This window comes from Nanorana parkeri, unplaced genomic scaffold, assembly GCF_000935625.1.
Source record: "Nanorana parkeri isolate BGI_ZX_2015 unplaced genomic scaffold, ASM93562v1 scaffold114, whole genome shotgun sequence".
Lineage (NCBI taxonomy): Eukaryota > Metazoa > Chordata > Amphibia > Anura > Dicroglossidae > Nanorana > Nanorana parkeri.
The window spans coordinates 18,337-37,243 of NW_017306382.1; the positions used below are offsets into that span (position 1 = coordinate 18,337).

Below are 18,907 nucleotides of genomic sequence, written 5' to 3' on the forward strand. Positions count from 1 at the left end.
TGAAGGTTTTTAAGAATAAAAAGATGATGGTTGCAATTTTTTATGTTGCACAATATTTGCACAACTGTTTTTCAAATCTATATTTTTAGTAAAAAACAAACTTCAGTCCATTTAAGTTCCCATAAACACAATAGATTACCCGATTGTTTTATACAAAAGAAAAGATGAAGTTGGGTTGAGTAAATAGATGCCGAAGTTGTCGAGTCTCAAAACTGTGTACACTTAATTATGATTACCAACATTTTGAATAGGCGACGCTATAATTGCTCACTCTGACATGTATAGTGATATCAAATGTGTGTTGTGCAATCGTTAACATGCATGTCTAGGTGCTTGTGTGTTCATGGGGTTTTTTAGTTTTTTCCCTCGATTGCTATAACAAGTCTCACCTGATGAGTCTTGTAAAAGTGCTTGGGCGGCTCTACGGCTATCCAAATTACTTTTCCTGGTGGCTGGGCTACTGGTGCACCAGAGAGAAACCAGCATAAAGCTGGCCATACACCAGACTTACAACCAGTCTTGCGATGGTTGTAAGGTAATAAAAAAAACGTACAATCTGCCCAGCTTGGACAGGCAGATCGTACTTGCGATGATCGCAAGCCCACCCCGCTGAGGGGAGGGCTTCCGATGACTGCAATGCTGAATGGGCAGTATGCGCTTGCACACACCGGCCTGTGCGGCATTTGTCTTACGAGCAGGCCACAAACCCGCCAACAATCGTACGATTCTCTGCGGGTTTTCGAGCGTGCTCGTAAGACAAAAGACGTGCGACCGTCCAGTAGAAACGGTTGCACGTCTTCCATACACCTGCCGATTATCGTACGATAATCGGCAGGTGGGTGAGCACCTTAAGACGGCCATGAGCTTTGACCTTTTTAAGGTCTAAGAACGTATGGGAATGTGACCTGATTGTGCTGGATTGAGGTAGATCTGATGTAAATGGACACCTGCCTGCTTCCATCCAATTCCCCATAGACTGACATGGGGGTCTGCCAGTTTCAGTTCCATACAATTTTATCCTCCCATCACAAGGTGGAGGATAAAATTGTATGGACATGGATGCCACAGTGGTGGATCTTCTCCTGATCAGCCCGTGTGAAAGGGGCCTTACGAGACAGAGGAGCTGTTTATGCTACTTTAGTATTTGGGCTTACATAAACTTTATTATTCTGTTGTGATATATTGAAGGTGTATATACTGATGCAGATGCCTCCACTTTCCCTGTCGCATTGCCTAATGGAAGGGGGGAGGGGCTTCCCTACTATACTGAAGTCCAGTAAGCCGCATTGCATCCAAAAGCTGGCCATACACCTTACAACCATCGCACGACTTTCGTCTTGCCATGGTTGTAAGGTAATTAAAATCTTGTACGATCTGCCCATCTTGGACAAGCAGATTGTACGTGCGATCTGCTTGTCCCCGCTGAGGGGAGGGCTTCCAATGATTCCAATGCTGAGCGGGCAGTGTGCGCTTGCGCACACCGGCCCGTTCGGCATTTCTCTTCCGACACACCACTAACCCGCCGAAAGTCTTACGATTTTTGGCAGGTTTTCAAGCGTGCTCGGAAGGCAAAAGACGTTACGACCATGCAGTAGAAACGGTTGCACGCCTTCCATACACCTGCCGATTATCGGAGGATAATCGGCAAGTGTATGGCCACCTAAAGACGCATGAGGGTGCCTCAAATTGTGCCTCCAGACACCCAACTTTTCATCTCATGAAATCTTGTATATTTGTTATTCATAATGCGTTTCCTTCCAGTACGAGCAGCACGGTTCCAACGTCACCAGTTTCTGCCATGATACTTTCCCCGGCTGGGTACACGATGATCTGGGGCGCAACTGGGCTTGCTTTGTTGGGAAGAAAATAAGTGAATCTTCTGGGAAGAAACTGAATCCAGCGCCCTTCCCCAGTGACACAGGACGGTAAGTTCCATCATGTATAAACACTGGACGTTTTACTGGTTTGTGGTATTCTAATTTAAAGTGACCTTCATCCTGGCTGATGGTTAAATAGTAACAGGTCCATGTCTTACATCAAAGCTCAACACCTCCAACTTGCAGGATCAGCAGCTTTAGGGGGATTAGACTTTGTTCATGTTTTGCAGAGAACCTTCTTCCTTTTATTTGTTTTAGTATTCAGAAAGCTATTTGTTACAAAATGTGTATTAGGAGGATCTGAGCTCAGGGGAAGCAAAATTTCACAGGTCAAGTATTGTAATGCCCCACCGTCTCCAAAGTGTATAATTGGCTATCTGGAAAACATGACCTGTTACTGGTCCACTGAGGACCGGTTTGGAAAACTCGTATCTTGGTTATCATAAGCTTGCATGGGCAGAATTTCCCAAGCAATGTAAACGCTTATCTGCTGGTGAGTTGGGGCTGGGGGTGCCCTGTATAGTGATATTGGGGTAGGATGCCTCCACAAAATCAAATTTTTGTTTCTTTCCCATTGGTTTTTCCTGTTTAAAAAAAAATAAATAAATCCCGGAGCTGTGATTGCAGTTGATTTTCAGGTTGAAGTGTACTTTGTCTTCAGACAGCCCCTGTGTATAGTTGGATATCGGCAGTAATTTACTGATTAACGCACCACTTCTTGGCTGCAGTTACTGAAGTGGAGCATTATGATTTAGGTGTTTTTGGATGTTTCCTTAACTAGACCAGACTACTCCTGTATCTTTCTTAGTTTATGACTTCTTTTTTTGTTCCTTTTTGCAGACTGTCTAGCGCCCCTTACAGACACAACCCTGCGTTTGTAGAACAAATAAACTCTGTTCAGAAATCATGGACAGCAACTGTGTACCCCGAATATGAAGGCATGTCTATGGAGGATCTCCTCAAAAGAGCTGGTGGTCGTAAATCCAGAATCCCAAGGTATGTAAGCTTTTTTTTTTTGTGTGTGAATGCTTGTAGCCTCAATATGTTGTGCAACTGTTCATTGGCGGTCTTGTACAAGTCATCTTGAGCGGCTGTACACATGTAAGTGGCCTGGAAGTCGCACATTGCAGATCGGGTTGGCAGTGCCTTTATTTTTCGAATGGTACCCCAGTCGCGCCAGGCAGATTGCGCAGTCAGCACTGGAGGGATTGAGGGGGAATCCCTGTGGGGAGCAATGACTGACGGTCACCGCTCTCTGCAGGGAGATGATTGGGAAGTGAGTGAGTGATGTATGTGTTCTCTCACCTCCTGATATATAGAGTTGACATGTGACAGTTTCATTGTCACACGTCGGCTCTACCTATGAGGATGAGTGTAGATCACTCGCCCCATAGTTCTCCTTTTAAATAAATTGAAGAAAGTAGAATGATTTTGTGCTTACTGTGAAATTCTCTTCTCTGCATTTATTGAAGGGCACAGAAACACTTTGCTTGTTTTGCCTTTGCACTGGGGAAAAAGGGATAATGCTTTTGACAAAGTTTTGGTGTCTGCTTTTATTCTTCCATGGGCATTACAGGGACAGGAAGTGAAAATCTAGCCCCAAAAAATTCCATAAAGTTTTTATATAGGTCTTTCCCGCTCTATATCCAATGCTAAAAACTGTTTCGGGCTGGGCTTGATGTATGAAGTCAATACAGATCTTTTCCATTATTGCAGCATCCCACCTCTGGCTCCGATGCCCATGGATGAGAAATACCAGGGCCTGCCTGATTCCTGGGACTGGAGAAATATTGCTGGATACAACTTTGTCAGCCCCGTCAGGAATCAAGGTATTAAGTTTTATAGTTTACACATAAATGTTTAATGCCAGACGCTGCCAATGTTCACATAACGAAGATGAATCCCTAAGTTTCTTCAACGTTCCAAAAAGAAAAAAAATGCCTTTTTGTATTCTGTTATTCCAGTTTGTTCAAACTGTGCAGTTTTATCATGGGGAGCTTGCAGCTCAAATTGATTTGATCATAACTAGGGAGGTCCTGATACCATTTTTTTCAAGAACCTTCCCTGAGGTACTCGCTGATACCGATACTTTTTCTTAAAGGGACATGACATTTTTTTCTAAAACAATACAGACTAATGATTTTAGGGCAGTTTCTTTATAATTCTAAAGAACTGTAACTCAGTCCATGATTATTCAGCAATGGCAACTAGCTATAGAGGACAACAGATCCCATTAATCTATGAATGGTAACCAGCTATAGAAGACTACAGATCCCATCAATCTATGATTATACAGCAATGGAGAATGGCAATGAGCTATAAAGGACTACAAATTTCCGCAATCCATGATTATTCCGCAATGGAATATGGCAATAGAGCACTACTCACCAGGGCTGTACAGGCAGGTGGTGGTCTCTGCGGGCGCCAGGAAGGAGGAGGAGATGTGGGGCTGGACCAGCGCCGTCAAAGCTGCTGCGTGCTCCCCAGCAGGCTGCCTGTGTTCCCCAGCAAGTGTGGGACCTCAGGCAGCCGCTCTTGTTTAAATTTAAAGGGCTGGTTTCAGTCTTTAGCACCGGGGCATTTTCACATAAAAGTACTCATGAAAATGCCGTGTATTGGCCCAATACCAATACTAGTACCTGAATCTGGACATCCCCTAATCATAACTTTTAACTACTTTTTGCTCTGTGCATCCAACAAAATTCAGCCGAAGCAGTTTTTAGAAAACTGAAGTCTAAGGGCATTATAAAGTGTGTTAATTAACATTAAACCCCAATGCGGTGTCTGAGATGTAGAATTGGGTCCAGGCTGCACATGATATCTCAACTTGTCTTGAGATGAACAGACCTTTAAACATGACCTACTCCAATTAATCCTTAAATACTCTGATCCTGAACGTCTCTCATTAATCTTTGGCAAAAAGTTGATTTTAACTGTCAAGTAACTTAATTTATAAGTCTAAAGAGAAGCCTAAGAGTGTTTTGTACCTTTTTTAGAGTGGATCATTTTGAAGGACCTGGATTGAACTCAGTTGGCCTCCTAGTATTAATTAAGCCTTGCCCCATTATTCATCTGTCAAGTGCCTGAGCCTTTACTAGCCACACAGGTTGGGGTTTAGACAATTGGATTATGGCGTTGGGCTTAATTGCTATTTATACAGCCAGAGTCCTGCTTGGGCACAAAAAATGGACTTGAGGAAATGCAAAGGTGCACTCTTATCAGTAATTTATACACCGATCAGCCATAACATTATGACCAGAGAGGTGAAGTGAATAACCTTTATCTCATTACAATGGCACCTGGAAGTGGGTGGGATTTATTGGGCACAAAGTAACATTATCTGGGTTATTCACAAAAGGGTGAAGAGTTTGGAGAAGGCAGGAGAAGTGACAATCTAGGACAACATCGCTGATTTGGAAACATTTTCCAGTTCATATGTTGTCCTAGATTGTTCACTTCTCCTGCCTTCTCCAAACTCTTCACCCTTTAGTGAATAACCCAGGTTAGTCCCTGAAGTTGATGTGTTGGAAGCGGAAAAAATGGGCAAGTGTAAGGATTTGAGTGACTTTGACAAGGGCCAACTTGTGATGGCGAGAAGACTGGGTAAGAAAAACTCCAAAACTCCAAAACTGCAAAAATGGTTTTTGCAAGAATTGGTTTGAGAAACACAACGAGTTTGAGTTGTTGACTTGGCCTCCACAAGTCAGATCCTGATGGCTTGGTGCCAGATACCACAGCATACCTTCAGAGGTCTAGTGGAGTCCATGCCTTGATTTTGACAGGGAAAGGGGGACCTACTCCATATTGGGCAGGTGGTCATAGTGTTGTGGCTGATCGGCGGTGTATACACTTTAATAAAAGAGCCACATATATAAAATCACACATTCACATCCTGAATTCCATCAAGTCCCTGAATAGTCTTTCACTTTAGCTAGTGTACATGTTTATCTTTGTAGATGGAAAGTTGAGATTGGACTTGCAGTGGGCATGCTTGCTGTGCACACTGATTGGTGGAAGGAATATTTAGGTTTCTTACAGGAATTCAACCCGGGATAGGTGTTACCAGTGTAATTATGTAATGTAGCCACCTCCTGTTCAGCCTATAACAGAGCAGGAGGGGTAGGTCTAGTACAAATACATGCATTTTTAATGCTTTGGCTGCATTGCCCTTTTAAACATGTCTCGGATACTTTTCTGCATTCCTGATTTTGTTATTAGAGGATAGTTTCATTTTTTTTATTTGTGTAGTGTTGTGCTGAACAGGTTCATTGTCCTGGTTGGAAAGCTTTCGATTTTTGCTTGAAGCCTTGTTTGTCTTTATTCACATTTCCAAGTCGTTTAGACCTTGCATGGTTCAAAAAACAACTTGAGACAAGCTGTATGCAAGCAGGCATGGCTGCCAGCAAGATGACCTTTCCAACTGAACACAGCCCATACTTTACATGAAACTAAACCGGCCTGCATAGAAGACCCTCTCTGGTGGCCTTTCCTGCTCCTTTCTGCTGCCATTATCATGCTACAGCTCTAAAATCCTGGCACTTTTGGTAAAGGACAAAAGGCACATGTATACTGCCCTGGCCTTCCATAGTACTCCTAGAGGTGCCCGCACATACCTGCAGCAGCTTTTATTGCCCTGTTTTCAATAGGAAATGCTCTGACACTTCTGGATGGTATTGGAACTTGCCTGTTCCCCTTTTCTGCCCACCCACACTATATAGTGCTGCCTCACAGGCAAATTGTGTGGGAGGGGGCGGCCAAGCTCTGCCACTACTAGAGTGACCTGTCTTTGGGGTGTACAGGGGACAATAAAAGCTGCTGCAGGTATGTGCCTGCTACTTATACCTGGTAGCTACTATATTTAGCGGCCACTTTAACAGATATCTGATTTTCTTCCCTTTCGTTCTCTGGTTGGAACTCTACTTTTGCTCTTAAATGCTCATGCTTAAAGTATAGATTTTCTGCAGATTTTGTATGTTCAAATGGGAAAAGTGCTAGTCAGCCCCGCTGGCTCTCAAAATAATTGAACAATGCCTGCATCCAATCAGATTGTTCAGGTGTTTTGGAGAGCCAGCGGGGCCGATTAGCAACATACTGAAGCTGGGCCCAGCGGGAGATTCCTCTATACACACAGTTTAGCGTAGATGGAGGAATCTGTGTACACAGGACAGCACTGGTTATGCGACGGCATCAACAGGTTTTTTTTTTTTTCTTGTCAAATAGATCTAACCAACCACTTTCAATGGTAAATTTAACAGACCATAATGAAGCAAATAAGTTCATTGTTGGGGTTTACATGCATGTTAATCGGTAAATGCAATAATTTCACTCTTTACCCTGTGCCTGCATTGTGTTTCCTTCTCTGCCAATGAATGTTTTTAAATGATGTGGATACCCTGGAGGATTATAATGATCTTGTGTGTTGTCTCCAGGGTCCTGCGGAAGCTGTTACTCCTTCGCTACGATGGGAATGTTGGAATCTAGAATCCGTGTCATGAGCAGACTTCAGCAGACTCCTATCCTCAGCCCCCAGCAAGTGGTTTCCTGCAGTAATTACTCTCAAGGTAACCCCTTTCCTCTTCTCTCTGTGACTTAAAGGAAAGCCTGGAGTTCATTGCCAATTAAGACTTATTCATTTTTGATGCCGTAGGAAAGGGCTGGAACCTCTGACTGGTTTTATCACAATGTGTCCTCATTGGGGAGATTCTCTCCATTTCCTGTCCCGGTAACCACGCAGGAAGTGAGGGGAATATCTTGCCATGATGGACATGGCCAAGAACAAGACTGATTTTCTAATTTGGATGTTTCCCCATGCATAGGAAGGGTGGCAGGTGACATCTGGATCGTACAGGCAGTTCCATTCTTTATAGTGGTTTCTTAAAGGGAAGCTGTAAGTTGCCTATATTGTCCAAAGTAACAGGAACACCTAAGAAGACTTTCAGGTATTACCCGGCCACACTGATCCAGAGCCAGGAAAAATTCCTAGTGCTCCTGGGCATAGGGGCAACACGTGACACTCCCCAGCCACAATGCAGCACTGAGTGGCCTGAGTGCTATCGGATGGGAATGAGGATATGAACAGATTCAAATTACTTTCAGTGCAGATGAGGAAGTTGACGATCTGAAAATTGTCCCTCGGGTCTATGCAGTAAAGCAACTTCTCTGTTTTTAGAGGAAGCAATTTGTGAGCAAGTGTATGTTGTTGTACTTTATTTTGTGTGGTTGGGGGGTCCCCCTCCCTGGCTGTCGCATTTACAGATCTAATGCTGAACTGGTCATTAAAGTGACACTAAACTCGAGTTAAACGTTAAAAACAAATTCAAGTACCTGAACCATTATCAAAAATGTATCCTATTTGTGTATCACTCGGCTGTAGATCCTCAAATCATCTCTGAATTGGTGCTGACACTGTACTTCCTTCTGGAGGGGGGCTACTTTTGTTCCCCATGGTCCCTGTGTGTTGTAAAGTAGTCACTGCTCCAAGCTCATTCCTGTGATGGACTACATTCTCATGTTTAGTTTACTCATTTGTATTGAGATTGTAGTCCATCACGGGAGTGAGCTTGGAGCGGTGACTACTTTACAACACACACAGGGACCATGGGGAACAAAAGTAGTCACCCTCCAGAAGGAAGGACAGTGTCGGCACCAATTCAGAGATGATTGGAGGATCTACAGCCGAGTGATACACAAATAAAGATACATTTTTGGTAAACGTTTGGGGACTTGATTGTGTTTTTAACGTTTAGCGTCACTTTATGACCAGTTCAGCATTAGATCTTTAAATGTGACAGCCAGGGAGGGGGGAATGTATTTTTAAGATTTTAACTCTTGAGTTTATCACTTTAAAGGGAACCTGTACTGAGAGATCGGTTTACTCCTATTCTGTTCGAGGCTTCAGTACACTGACATGGGGAAAGAGTGTGCAGATAAGATGGAACTTTATCTGCTGCATTCATCTTTTGAGTCACTAACTCAAACTTACAACAGCAATTGAATCAGCACTTTAGAAGGTCGGCAATGGCAGCTTACATATTACGCTACGTACATGATCTGTGGTCAAAAATGTTCTATAAAACTTTGTGAACAGCTTTGCTGGGATAGACAGACTGACTAATAAAAGGTTTGAAATGGCTTTTTAGGATCTACTGCTCACGACTCCCTCCAATGCTGGTGACTTAAATAAAATCCTAGGCACTTACTCATGTGATCCTTGAAGGGGAGGATCAGAGTGCCTTATGCTTCTGAAGCATCTCTCTCCGGGAGTCATGTCTGTGGCTGTGAGAATCTTGCAAAGCCTCATGGGATTCGTAGTTCCACCACAGCTGGAGGGCCGCAGTTTGGACATCCCTGGTCTATGCATATGATCATGTTCTCTGCTCTATGCAGAATATTGAAAAGCAGTTTCTCCAGCAAAGAATGTTTCATTTACTTTATTCATATATCCAAGCGAGACTGTTGCCTATTAAGAAAACCTCTGTATTTTCAGGTTGCGATGGAGGCTTCCCTTATCTTATTGCTGGGAAATACGCTCAGGACTTTGGCATTGTAGAAGAGGCTGACTTCCCTTACACCGCCGGTGATACGCCGTGCACTTTGAAAGGTGACTCCTATCGTTATTACACAGCAGAGTACCACTACGTCGGAGGCTTCTACGGTGGCTGCAATGAGGCATACATGAAATATGAGCTGATTCTCGGAGGACCTTTGGCTGTAGCTTTCGAAGTCTACGATGACTTCATGCACTACAGTGGAGGGATCTACCACCACACTGGACTTCAGGATAAATTCAACCCCTTCCAGCTGACCAACCACGCTGTCCTGCTGGTTGGGTATGGCAAAGATTCCTCAACCGGAGAGAAGTACTGGATCGTGAAGAACAGCTGGGGGGAGAGCTGGGGAGAGAAGGGGTTCTTTAAAATCCGCAGAGGAACAAATGAATGTGCAATTGAAAGTATAGCAGTGTCAGCAACTCCTATTCGTAAACTGTAACAATCTGCAATGTCTTAAGTGAACCGTATTCTATTTTAAGTCACGAGAGCCCACACGATGCATGTATTCCCTTTATTAGCAAGAAAAGCCTCTTCTGTTCACCTCTCTGATTTTTTAGTTTTCTCTACTAGGTCTGACTTTTTCTGACTTCATAGCCAAGCTCCACCAGCTGCCCTCCTCATTCTGATGAGATTGCCTTTACTGACCCCTGAGGCATTGTCACTGGACAGCGGAATGGCAGTTCGGACTTGGCTATGTCATCGGGAAAAGGGAAAATTAATCAAAACCATCTTTTTGCTATTAAACAGCAGTCAGCATGTGGTGGTTGCTCTTGGCCTGGGGCTACATTGGCAATGTAAATCTCTTGCTACAGTGAGATTTAACTGGTGGCCGTTCTCTCATTGGCATCACATTGATTTCAGTTTGCTGCACATAAGGCAACTGCCAACAAGTCATTAAATCGCTCTATTGAAAGGAGACTTAATCGCCAATGTAGCTCTATCGCCAGGCAGGGCTTTTATGTTTAAAACCGACTACAGGTTCTCTTTAAGGCCTCATTCACACAGCGTAAAGTCGGGCTGTGTGGCATGCACAGCTCTATCGGGCCATTCCCGGGAGTGACAGGTGCTGCACGTGATTGCGTGCAGCAGCCTGTTCTTTCCTTTGGGAGGACGTAGCTGTACGCTGTCATACACACATCTGAGCGGGTGTGGTTGTCCGCGCTCGTGCACAAACAGGATCAGTCCTGTCTACGTCAGAGTACAGAAACCCACACTCGGGGCTGTGCGTACAGCGGTGTCCTCCCATAGGGAAGAACAGGCTGCTGTGTGCAATCACACGCAGCACCTGTCGCTCCCGGGAACGGCACAATACGGCTGTGCATGCCACACAGATCTGTATGGCCCGACCCTATGCTGTGTGAATGAGGCCTAAAAGACTTTGATGGCAGTTTGAAAGCTTATCACCGTTGCATATAACTGAAATCCACTTTGCTGCAGCAGCATCCGTTTTGTTCTGCAGTGATCCTGCCGGTGAAATATGCTGGCCTTGTCTAATGTAACTCTGACCGCAGGCTTCCTTTGTAATGTGAATTGGACGAATGCTGACAATCCAGATTGCTGATGTGTACATCTGTGGTAGGCAAACTCCGCCCCTCCAGCTGTGGTGACACTACAAATCCATCATGCTTCTGGCAGTCATGTCTGTGGCTGTCAAGTCTTGCAATGCCTAGTGGGACTTATAGTTGCACCACAGCTGGAGGGCCAGTGTTTGCCTTCACCTGATCTACACCATAAAGCTTAACCCTCCAAGTCCATGCTAGGCGTGAGCTCTGTCCAGTGAGGATGCAGCTCCAAATGGGCTGTAGTTATTGGCATCTGTATGAAGCCCATATCAAGCAATCAGATTCCAAGAAGCTTTTCCGCAGTAGCCCCGTGTGTTGCTCTAGGTGAAGGGTTTTTGGAAGCTGATGGGAAAGTAGTTTCTTTAGAAAATCAGATTCTTTGCTTAGCTCTTGGACAATCTTCCCTTTCCTGTTTCCTAGTCCTTAGCTGTCTGTTGCTTGAGCCCTTATGCACTTCTGAATATAGAAAACACACCTAAAATATACAAAAAGCTGAATGTGAACCTTTCCAGGTCACACGCACACAATGTGATCCATCACATGTTTTAAACACCAACCCTCTTTTTCTAAACCAAGTCATTGACTCAAACTATAGATATAAGAATAACAACCTCGTCAAAAGTCAACAGCTGAACCCTAATCTTCAACTTCTCCCCCCTGGACTATAAGCATATTCAGCGTGCAGGGACACATGACTGTCACAGGAAGGACAAACCTGTCTTCCATGTACAGGCCGTGATAACAATGTCTCTGCTGTGTGAGACAAGATGGTGGCATCCATTGAATGGATATTTGGTCTTTGGGGGACAGGTTTGGAGCAGAGTTCCTGTACACAGATTATGCAATGGTGAGTTGTATTTAATGTGATTACAGAAACTGCGGCCAGATGTAAGTTTAGTTCTAGGAAAGGAGCGGGATGCCTTAAACACTCAGGTCCTTGGTTAAAAAAAAAAAGTGAGCTGTGAATGGGGTTCTGCATTCAGCACACCCCAAGCAGCATTGTGAAATCGGATAATGAACGATCCTGCGGTAGTTTTCTGCTCGGCCTTGGCAATGTGCCGCAATTTATATATTTAGCAGTAACCTTATTGGCAGCTCTCTCCTTTACAGCCCATTGATTCAATGTTTCCTGGCACTGAGGTAAAAGTGTTGGTAGCCCCACTTCCTGTCCTGATGACTCCCGGGTATTGTAAGCGGAGTTTTTAGTGCTTCATGTTGGGAATGTGTCCTTTTTATATAGCAAGTCGGTGACTAGTTAACCAGTGACGAAAAGCCGGATCTTCAGCTCCATGCCACTGGGGTCACCAGGGCAGGAAGTGAGGGGAAATGATCCAGACAAGGACTCTGATGGCAGCAGAAACCTATATATCCAACACTTCTTCACTCAAAAAAAAACAACCTGAAAGTTCAGCTTTTTCCTACATTTTCTGAGCAATTACTAATGTCTATGCACAAGTGTGATTTAACCTGTGATAGTTGGATTGCAGTATATCTGTTCCACCGTCATATTCAATAACCTTTTTTGTATTTTTCTTTGTCTTTAATGTGTTAAAAACGAAGTGTAAATTTTTGGATTGGGTTGTGAACGGAATATTTTCTATGTCCATCTTCATTTGACTTGAACTTGGGGACTTCAGGCCATGCCCCCCCTACAGCTCCTTACATATGTCTTTTGAAGTATGGAAACCTCCTTTCACATTCCCCGCACCTTTTGAGATTTCTTATACAATGCAGTGTCTTCTCCTTAAAGGGATTTTTCTATGTGCCTTAATGAGCTTTAATCAGGGATGATATTTTTTAAATTGATGCTTAATAAAGACTTTTCTAATAACCGGCTTTATTGTCTTCATTTTTAATTTGTCATCTGTTTTGTGCAGTGTCGCCTCCTCGAGACATTTTGCTCGGTCATGTATGAAATGTCCGTTCTCCCTCAGCTGGGCAGAATTGAGCGCTTATTATATCCATTCTGCATCCCCCCAGGTTTTTTGTTTGTTCTTCCCTCCTTCCAATCTGTAAAGTGACACTAAACTCAGGCATTAAACTAAAAATACATTCAAGTACCTGAACTACTAACAAAATGTCTCTTATTTGTGTATCACTCGGCTGTAGATCCTCAAATCATCTCTGAATTGGTGCTGACACTGTCCTTCCTTCTGGAGGGGGGCTACTTGTGTTCCCCATGGTCCCTGTGTGTGTTGTAAAGTAGTCACCGCTCCAAACTCACCCCTCAGGATGGACTACAATCTCATGTTTAGTTTACTGATTTGTATTGAGATTGTAGTCCATCACGGGAGTGAGCTTGGAGTGGTGACTACTTTACAATACACACAGGGACCATGGGGAACAAAAGTAGCCACCCTCCAGAAGGAAGGACAGTGTCAGCACCAATTCAGAGATGATTTGAGGATCTACAGCCGAGTGATACACAAATAAGTTACATTTTTGTTAATAGTTAAAAAGGTACCTGAATGTATTTTTAGGCTCTGTTCACACCTAGGCGTATCGACTAGGTGCGTTTTGTGACGCGTGTTTTTACCGCGATTCGCGGTTTAAAAACGCGTTTCCGAGGGCTACTTGGCTGTATCCCAATGGAAACTCGCGACAAAAACGCTGCAAAGAAGCTCATGTACCTTTTCAGGCGTAGGCCGTTTTGTAGCGCGTTCAGACGGGCTGAAATATGGCAAGGTGTGAACCATACCCATAGAAAACAATGGGATTTTCATGTTGGAGCATTTTGTAGAGCCTTGAACGCGCTACAAAACGTACAGGTGTGAACCGGGCCTTAGGGTTTAACTCTTAGATTTGAATGATGGAACTGGGCTATAAATTGGACACTAAACTCATGTGGTCAATCCAACTCGTTGCTGGTCGATTTTCTTGTGTGGCAACCACTTGCGATCGTATGCCCCAAAAAGTGTTTGGAATTCTTCTCCTGCAAGGACTTCCTAGTTTTGCTTCCAGCTCTGCAGAATTCTGGGAAAAGCAATGTACTGACACAAGCAGAAAAAGGTTTTTGCCTGGAATTAAATAACATGCAATAGCAGCATGCATTTTATGTGGCTGATGCATCTATTAGAAACCCCCCACATAGTGCTGCGGATGAACATTTGCGCCTCCAATCATGTATTGTAGATCACAACCTAAAAAAAAAAAAAAATCACTGAAGACACTGATGTACAGCATGGGGGTCAATAAAACTAAATGTCTGTCCCCAGTTTTAGAGCATACAGGAATCCATAACAAGGCAATCCTGACTTGGTTTTCGTACAAGACCGTGTTCTTTCTATATTACTATGTTAGTGTAACTGATGGAATTGTGTACTGAAATAAAATGTCAAGACGCTAGAGGCCCAAGCGCAGAGGAGCCCAATCATTGACCTGTCTGAGGACTGTATGCCCGAGGCATGTATTGACTGTTTATTGGATAATCAACCAACAGGGATTCCAAAACAAAAGGACCATAATTAGAATGACATTTAAGGGCAATTCCAGACAATCAATGAGCAAATGCGTTCCGGCAAGCACCGCGACTCTTCTGAAGTCAGAAGGTTGATTCGCTCTTAAGCTGGCTATACACCTATAGATTATCTGCAGAATTTCTAGGGTCAGATGGAAATGTGCAACAGATTCCTCCATCTACGCTAAACTGTGTGTATGGAGGAATCTCCCACTGGGCCAAGCTCCAGTATCTTGCTAGTCGGCCACACTGGCTCTCGAAACACCTAAACAATGGACTAATGTCTTTACTCAACCTCAAATACTATGTAACTATCCAGCACAAGGGGCGAAGGGGGTTCTTCACAGTAAGATCAGTTAGGGTCTGGAACTCACTGCCACAGGCGGTGATTTCAGCAAATAATGTGGAATTATTCAAGAAACTTTTGGACGATTTCTTAAGGGACCGCAATATACAGGGGTACGGGTACTCATAGAATGAGATCCTAATAGGTTGGACTTGATGGACTAATGTCTTTATTTAACCTCAAATACTTTGTAACAATGCCTGCATCCATACAGATTGTTTAGGTATTTTGAGAGTCAGTGGGGCTGACCAGCAAGATACTGAAGCTTGACCCAGTGGGAGATTCCTCCATACACAGTTTAGCGTAGATGGAAGAATCTGTTGCACTTTTTCCATCTGACCATAGAAAGTCTGCAGATAAGCTGGCTAGTTTACCGGCCTGTTCACATGATATCAGGTGCGGATCTGCGAGCGGGGCTACTGATGCAGTGCGTTTTGGCCGTGTTTTTGATGCCTTCCAGTTAACCTGAACGGACTGTGCACGTGCGAACTGTAGCCCATAAAACACATAGGGATGCATTTTTAGGGCAGGAGTATAGGGATGCATTTTTAGTGCAGGAGTATAGGGATGCATTTTTAGTGCAGGAGTATATGGATCAGGTCAGCACAGAAAACGGACGTCGTTTGAACAGGCCCTAAGAGTGAATCAACCTTCTGACTTGAAACCAGTTGCAGTGTTTGCTCATTGATTGTATTGCCAGCTTTAGCCTGCCCTGCTGCACATGTCTGAGAGGGCCTTCACTGCAGTGGGTGACATTTGTGACTGCGTAGTTGCATCTGAATAGTCTGGATGAAAGGTCTGTAGGTTGGGTGCACATAGTCTTTTTAAATGTTACAATGAAGTGCAGGGACAATACAGGCAGCTCTGGAAAGACTAAGCGGCAACTGACTGATGAGTTGTAGTTCACACAAAGCTAAAGATTGTAAAAATGTTAAATAACATTTTATAGGGAACATAAAGATACATGAAAATAGAAATTGGTGTATTTCAGACACAACAGCCAGAAATATTTGCTAAATTTGCAGCCATTCCACCTGTCGATTCCAAGATGAAGACCCTGTTTTCTGGAACTCAAGTAAGGCTTTTAAGCATGGGTGCTTTTGGCGATGGTCTGTACCTGGCGTGACACCCTGGCTCTTCAGCTGGAAACTGTTAGAGCCCGATCACAGCATAACCAGTGTGTTCCGGCCCGAATTCTGGCCAGTGCGCACTGCCTCGCATTGCAGCTGGCTCACTTTTTGGGGACCTTGAGGGGGTGTGGCGGGTCATTGAAGTGAACAGCACCGTAGCCAGCCCCTCTGGCCGCAATGCAATCGGCCGCACGGGATCGCAAGGTACATTATGCCTGCGGGCCGGGACATGCATAGTGCTTGCTGCATTTTGATTGAACCGGATCTCATAGGACCGGACTGCAGGCATAATATGCCTTGTGGCTGGAGGGTGTGGCGATGGTGCCATTCACTTCAATGGCCCACGATGCCCCTTCCTGCCCCACAAAGAAGTGAGCTGGCCGCAATGTGATGCAGTGCGTTCTGGCTGGTACGCACTGCATCTGGTGTGAACGGGCCCTTAAGGTCTCTTATTTCACCTCGTCTCTATCTGCCGCATTGCTCCCTAGGTAGTTTAGCATCTTCATTTGCTCTCTTTTAGGTAGGTTCTGCCTAGAGTAGTGTTTTTATAGGGTTTCTTTCTTGCCCATTGTGCTGCCAGGGGGTTACTCTTCGGATTATGCTTCTCTGTGTGTATTGGTTATGGTGGCTGTAATGCAGAAGTGAGCTCCAAGCTCATTCCTGTGATGGACTACAGTCTCAATACAAATTTGTAAACTAAAGATGAGATTGTAGTCCATCACAGGAGCGAGCTTGGAGCAGTGACTACTTTACAACATACACAAAGACCATGGGGAACAAAAGTAGCCACCCTCCAGAAGGAAGGACAGTGTCAGCACCAATTCAGAGATGATTTGAGGATCTACAGCCGAGAGATACACAAATAAGATACATTTCTGTGCATAGTTAAGGTTCTTGAATGTATTTTTAAGATTTAACTCTTTTTACTGTCGCTTTAAAACTGTCGATTTTTTTTTTTTTTTTAATAGCCTAGTTCCATCAATAAAATTTCTATTGGTCAATCCAACTTGTTGCTGGTTGATTGCTTGCGTGGCAACCACTTGCGATTGTATGCTCCAAAAAGTGGTTGGAATTCTTCTCCTGCAAGGACTTCCTCCTAATTTTACTTCCAGCTCTGCAGAATTCTGCGAAAAGCAAAGTTGCCGAGAAAGAGAACTCGCCAATTGGCAAGGTAATAATCTCCCTCCACTTTCCCATCTTCTGCCGATTGTTTTTGTAGTTGGGATGCTCCAGATCATAGAGGAGTGGACATGTCTCCACATACTTTATGATGATTTTAGCATCCACATCGGCCATGACTCCAATATCTCTTCTACCTACAAAGAGGAAGTCCCTGAATGATGACACAATCAATCCTTTTTCTTTGAGGGGGGGTGCGCATTCTGGTGCGTTTTGATGCGTTCCGGTGCAATTAGATGCAGCTAAAATAGGACAAGCAGTATTTTTTCTGACTGCATCTGAACGGACTGCAATGGTGTGAATACAGCATGAGGAAGCCTATAGGAAAGCATTGTGATGTATTTTGGCTGCAGCAGCCAAACTGAACGGACTGCATCACAACTGCATATGGGGTGAACTAGTCCTTAAGGTACTTGAATGTATTTTTAAGATTTAACGCCTGAGTTTTTTTCCTGTTGCTTGCACAGTAACACTGCCTAAAGTTGATATTTCTTTTTTTTGTTTTCTTGTTCCTGGCAAGCTAAAACACTTGCTGACTTTTCACATCTCATGGGGACTTCCCAGTTCTGCCCACTACCACTGATGGTGTCATACTACATAAATTGTTGAAAGTGCCTGCTGCCTGCACACCATACAGTGTTGTGACCAGTGTAGATAAGATAGGTAGTGACAATTATACAAAATGTTCACTCCAATTTATATATAGTCCATATAAAAATATTCCCAAAATTGATATGATGAAAAATAAATATGATGAAATCCTTGTGTTCACTTTCTTTACATCAGTGAGTGAAATAATCATTGCATATAAAGTTCCACAATCACTCGTGACTTCTGTGCTTCAATTCCTCGTCAAGTAATCACCAGTGATCCACCTCCAGGTGCACAAACACCAGCACACTCACCAGATAATTCTGACCACCCAGGCGGTCTTTAAACGCTCTGCAAACTTCCCTGGCGCCCGATGTCTCCGTCTCCACTGAATCACCAACAGCTGAAAATGATGAGTCCGCCCGATGTCTCTCCCAAATCTCTCTAAAGGTACCCATACACAGCTCGATTCTCGTACGTGAATCGCGGGAAATCCCGCCATCGTAAAAGAATCGAGCAGTGTGAATGAAGACGTGCAACCGTTTCTACTGTACGGTCGCAGGTCTTTTGTCTAAGGAGCACACTAGAAAACCAGCCGAAATTGTACGATTTTCGGCTGGTTTGAACGGTGCTCGGGAGACAAATGCCGAACGGGCTGGTGTGCGCACGCGCACGCGCACACTGCCCGTTCAGCATTGCGGTCATCGGAAGCCCGCCCCTCAGGGGGGCGGGCGGGCTTGCGATGATCGAGAGTATGATCTACCTGTCCAAGATGGGCAGATCGTACGTTTTTTTAATTACTTTACAACCATCGCAAGACTGAGGTCTTGCGATGGTTGTAAAGTTTATGGCCACCTTAAAGGCCACCTTCTCGTACGAGAATCGAGCAGTGTATGGGCACCTTTATCCGCTCAAAATAGAAAACCAAGATGGCACTTAAAAGATTTTAAAAGAGTTTATCAGCGCTGCAAAAACATAAAATCGGCTTGTATGAGCTCAGCTCTGTCTCCTCCACTCCATACACTAGCGTCAGCGTGTAGCTCCTCCCCTACGCGTTTTGTCCAATGGACTTTCTCAAGGGTAGCATACACATTGACTCTATCTCCTTTTATATTACTCAGATATCACATTCTACAAATCTACAGATATTAGTACTAAAGCTGAATCTCCTAGACCCGAATGGCATTGGGGATCCGAATGTCCGATTTGCATTGA

General features: G+C 44.1%; 1 protein-coding gene across 1 annotated transcript in view; it reads left to right on the top strand.

Annotated features, from left to right (window-relative positions):
* The window catches only part of CTSC (cathepsin C), a 19,053-nt gene extending 9,149 nt beyond the window's left edge, over positions 1–9,904 (top strand). The window contains exons 3-7 of the mRNA XM_018553247.1: positions 1,762–1,925; positions 2,718–2,873; positions 3,594–3,706; positions 7,307–7,438; positions 9,364–9,904. Of these exons, the coding sequence (XP_018408749.1) occupies positions 1,762–1,925; positions 2,718–2,873; positions 3,594–3,706; positions 7,307–7,438; positions 9,364–9,866 (1,068 nt within the window). The 3' untranslated portion in view covers positions 9,867–9,904. The remainder of the gene's footprint in view (positions 1–1,761; positions 1,926–2,717; positions 2,874–3,593; positions 3,707–7,306; positions 7,439–9,363) is intronic.
* Positions 9,905–18,907: the final 9,003 nt, after the last annotated feature.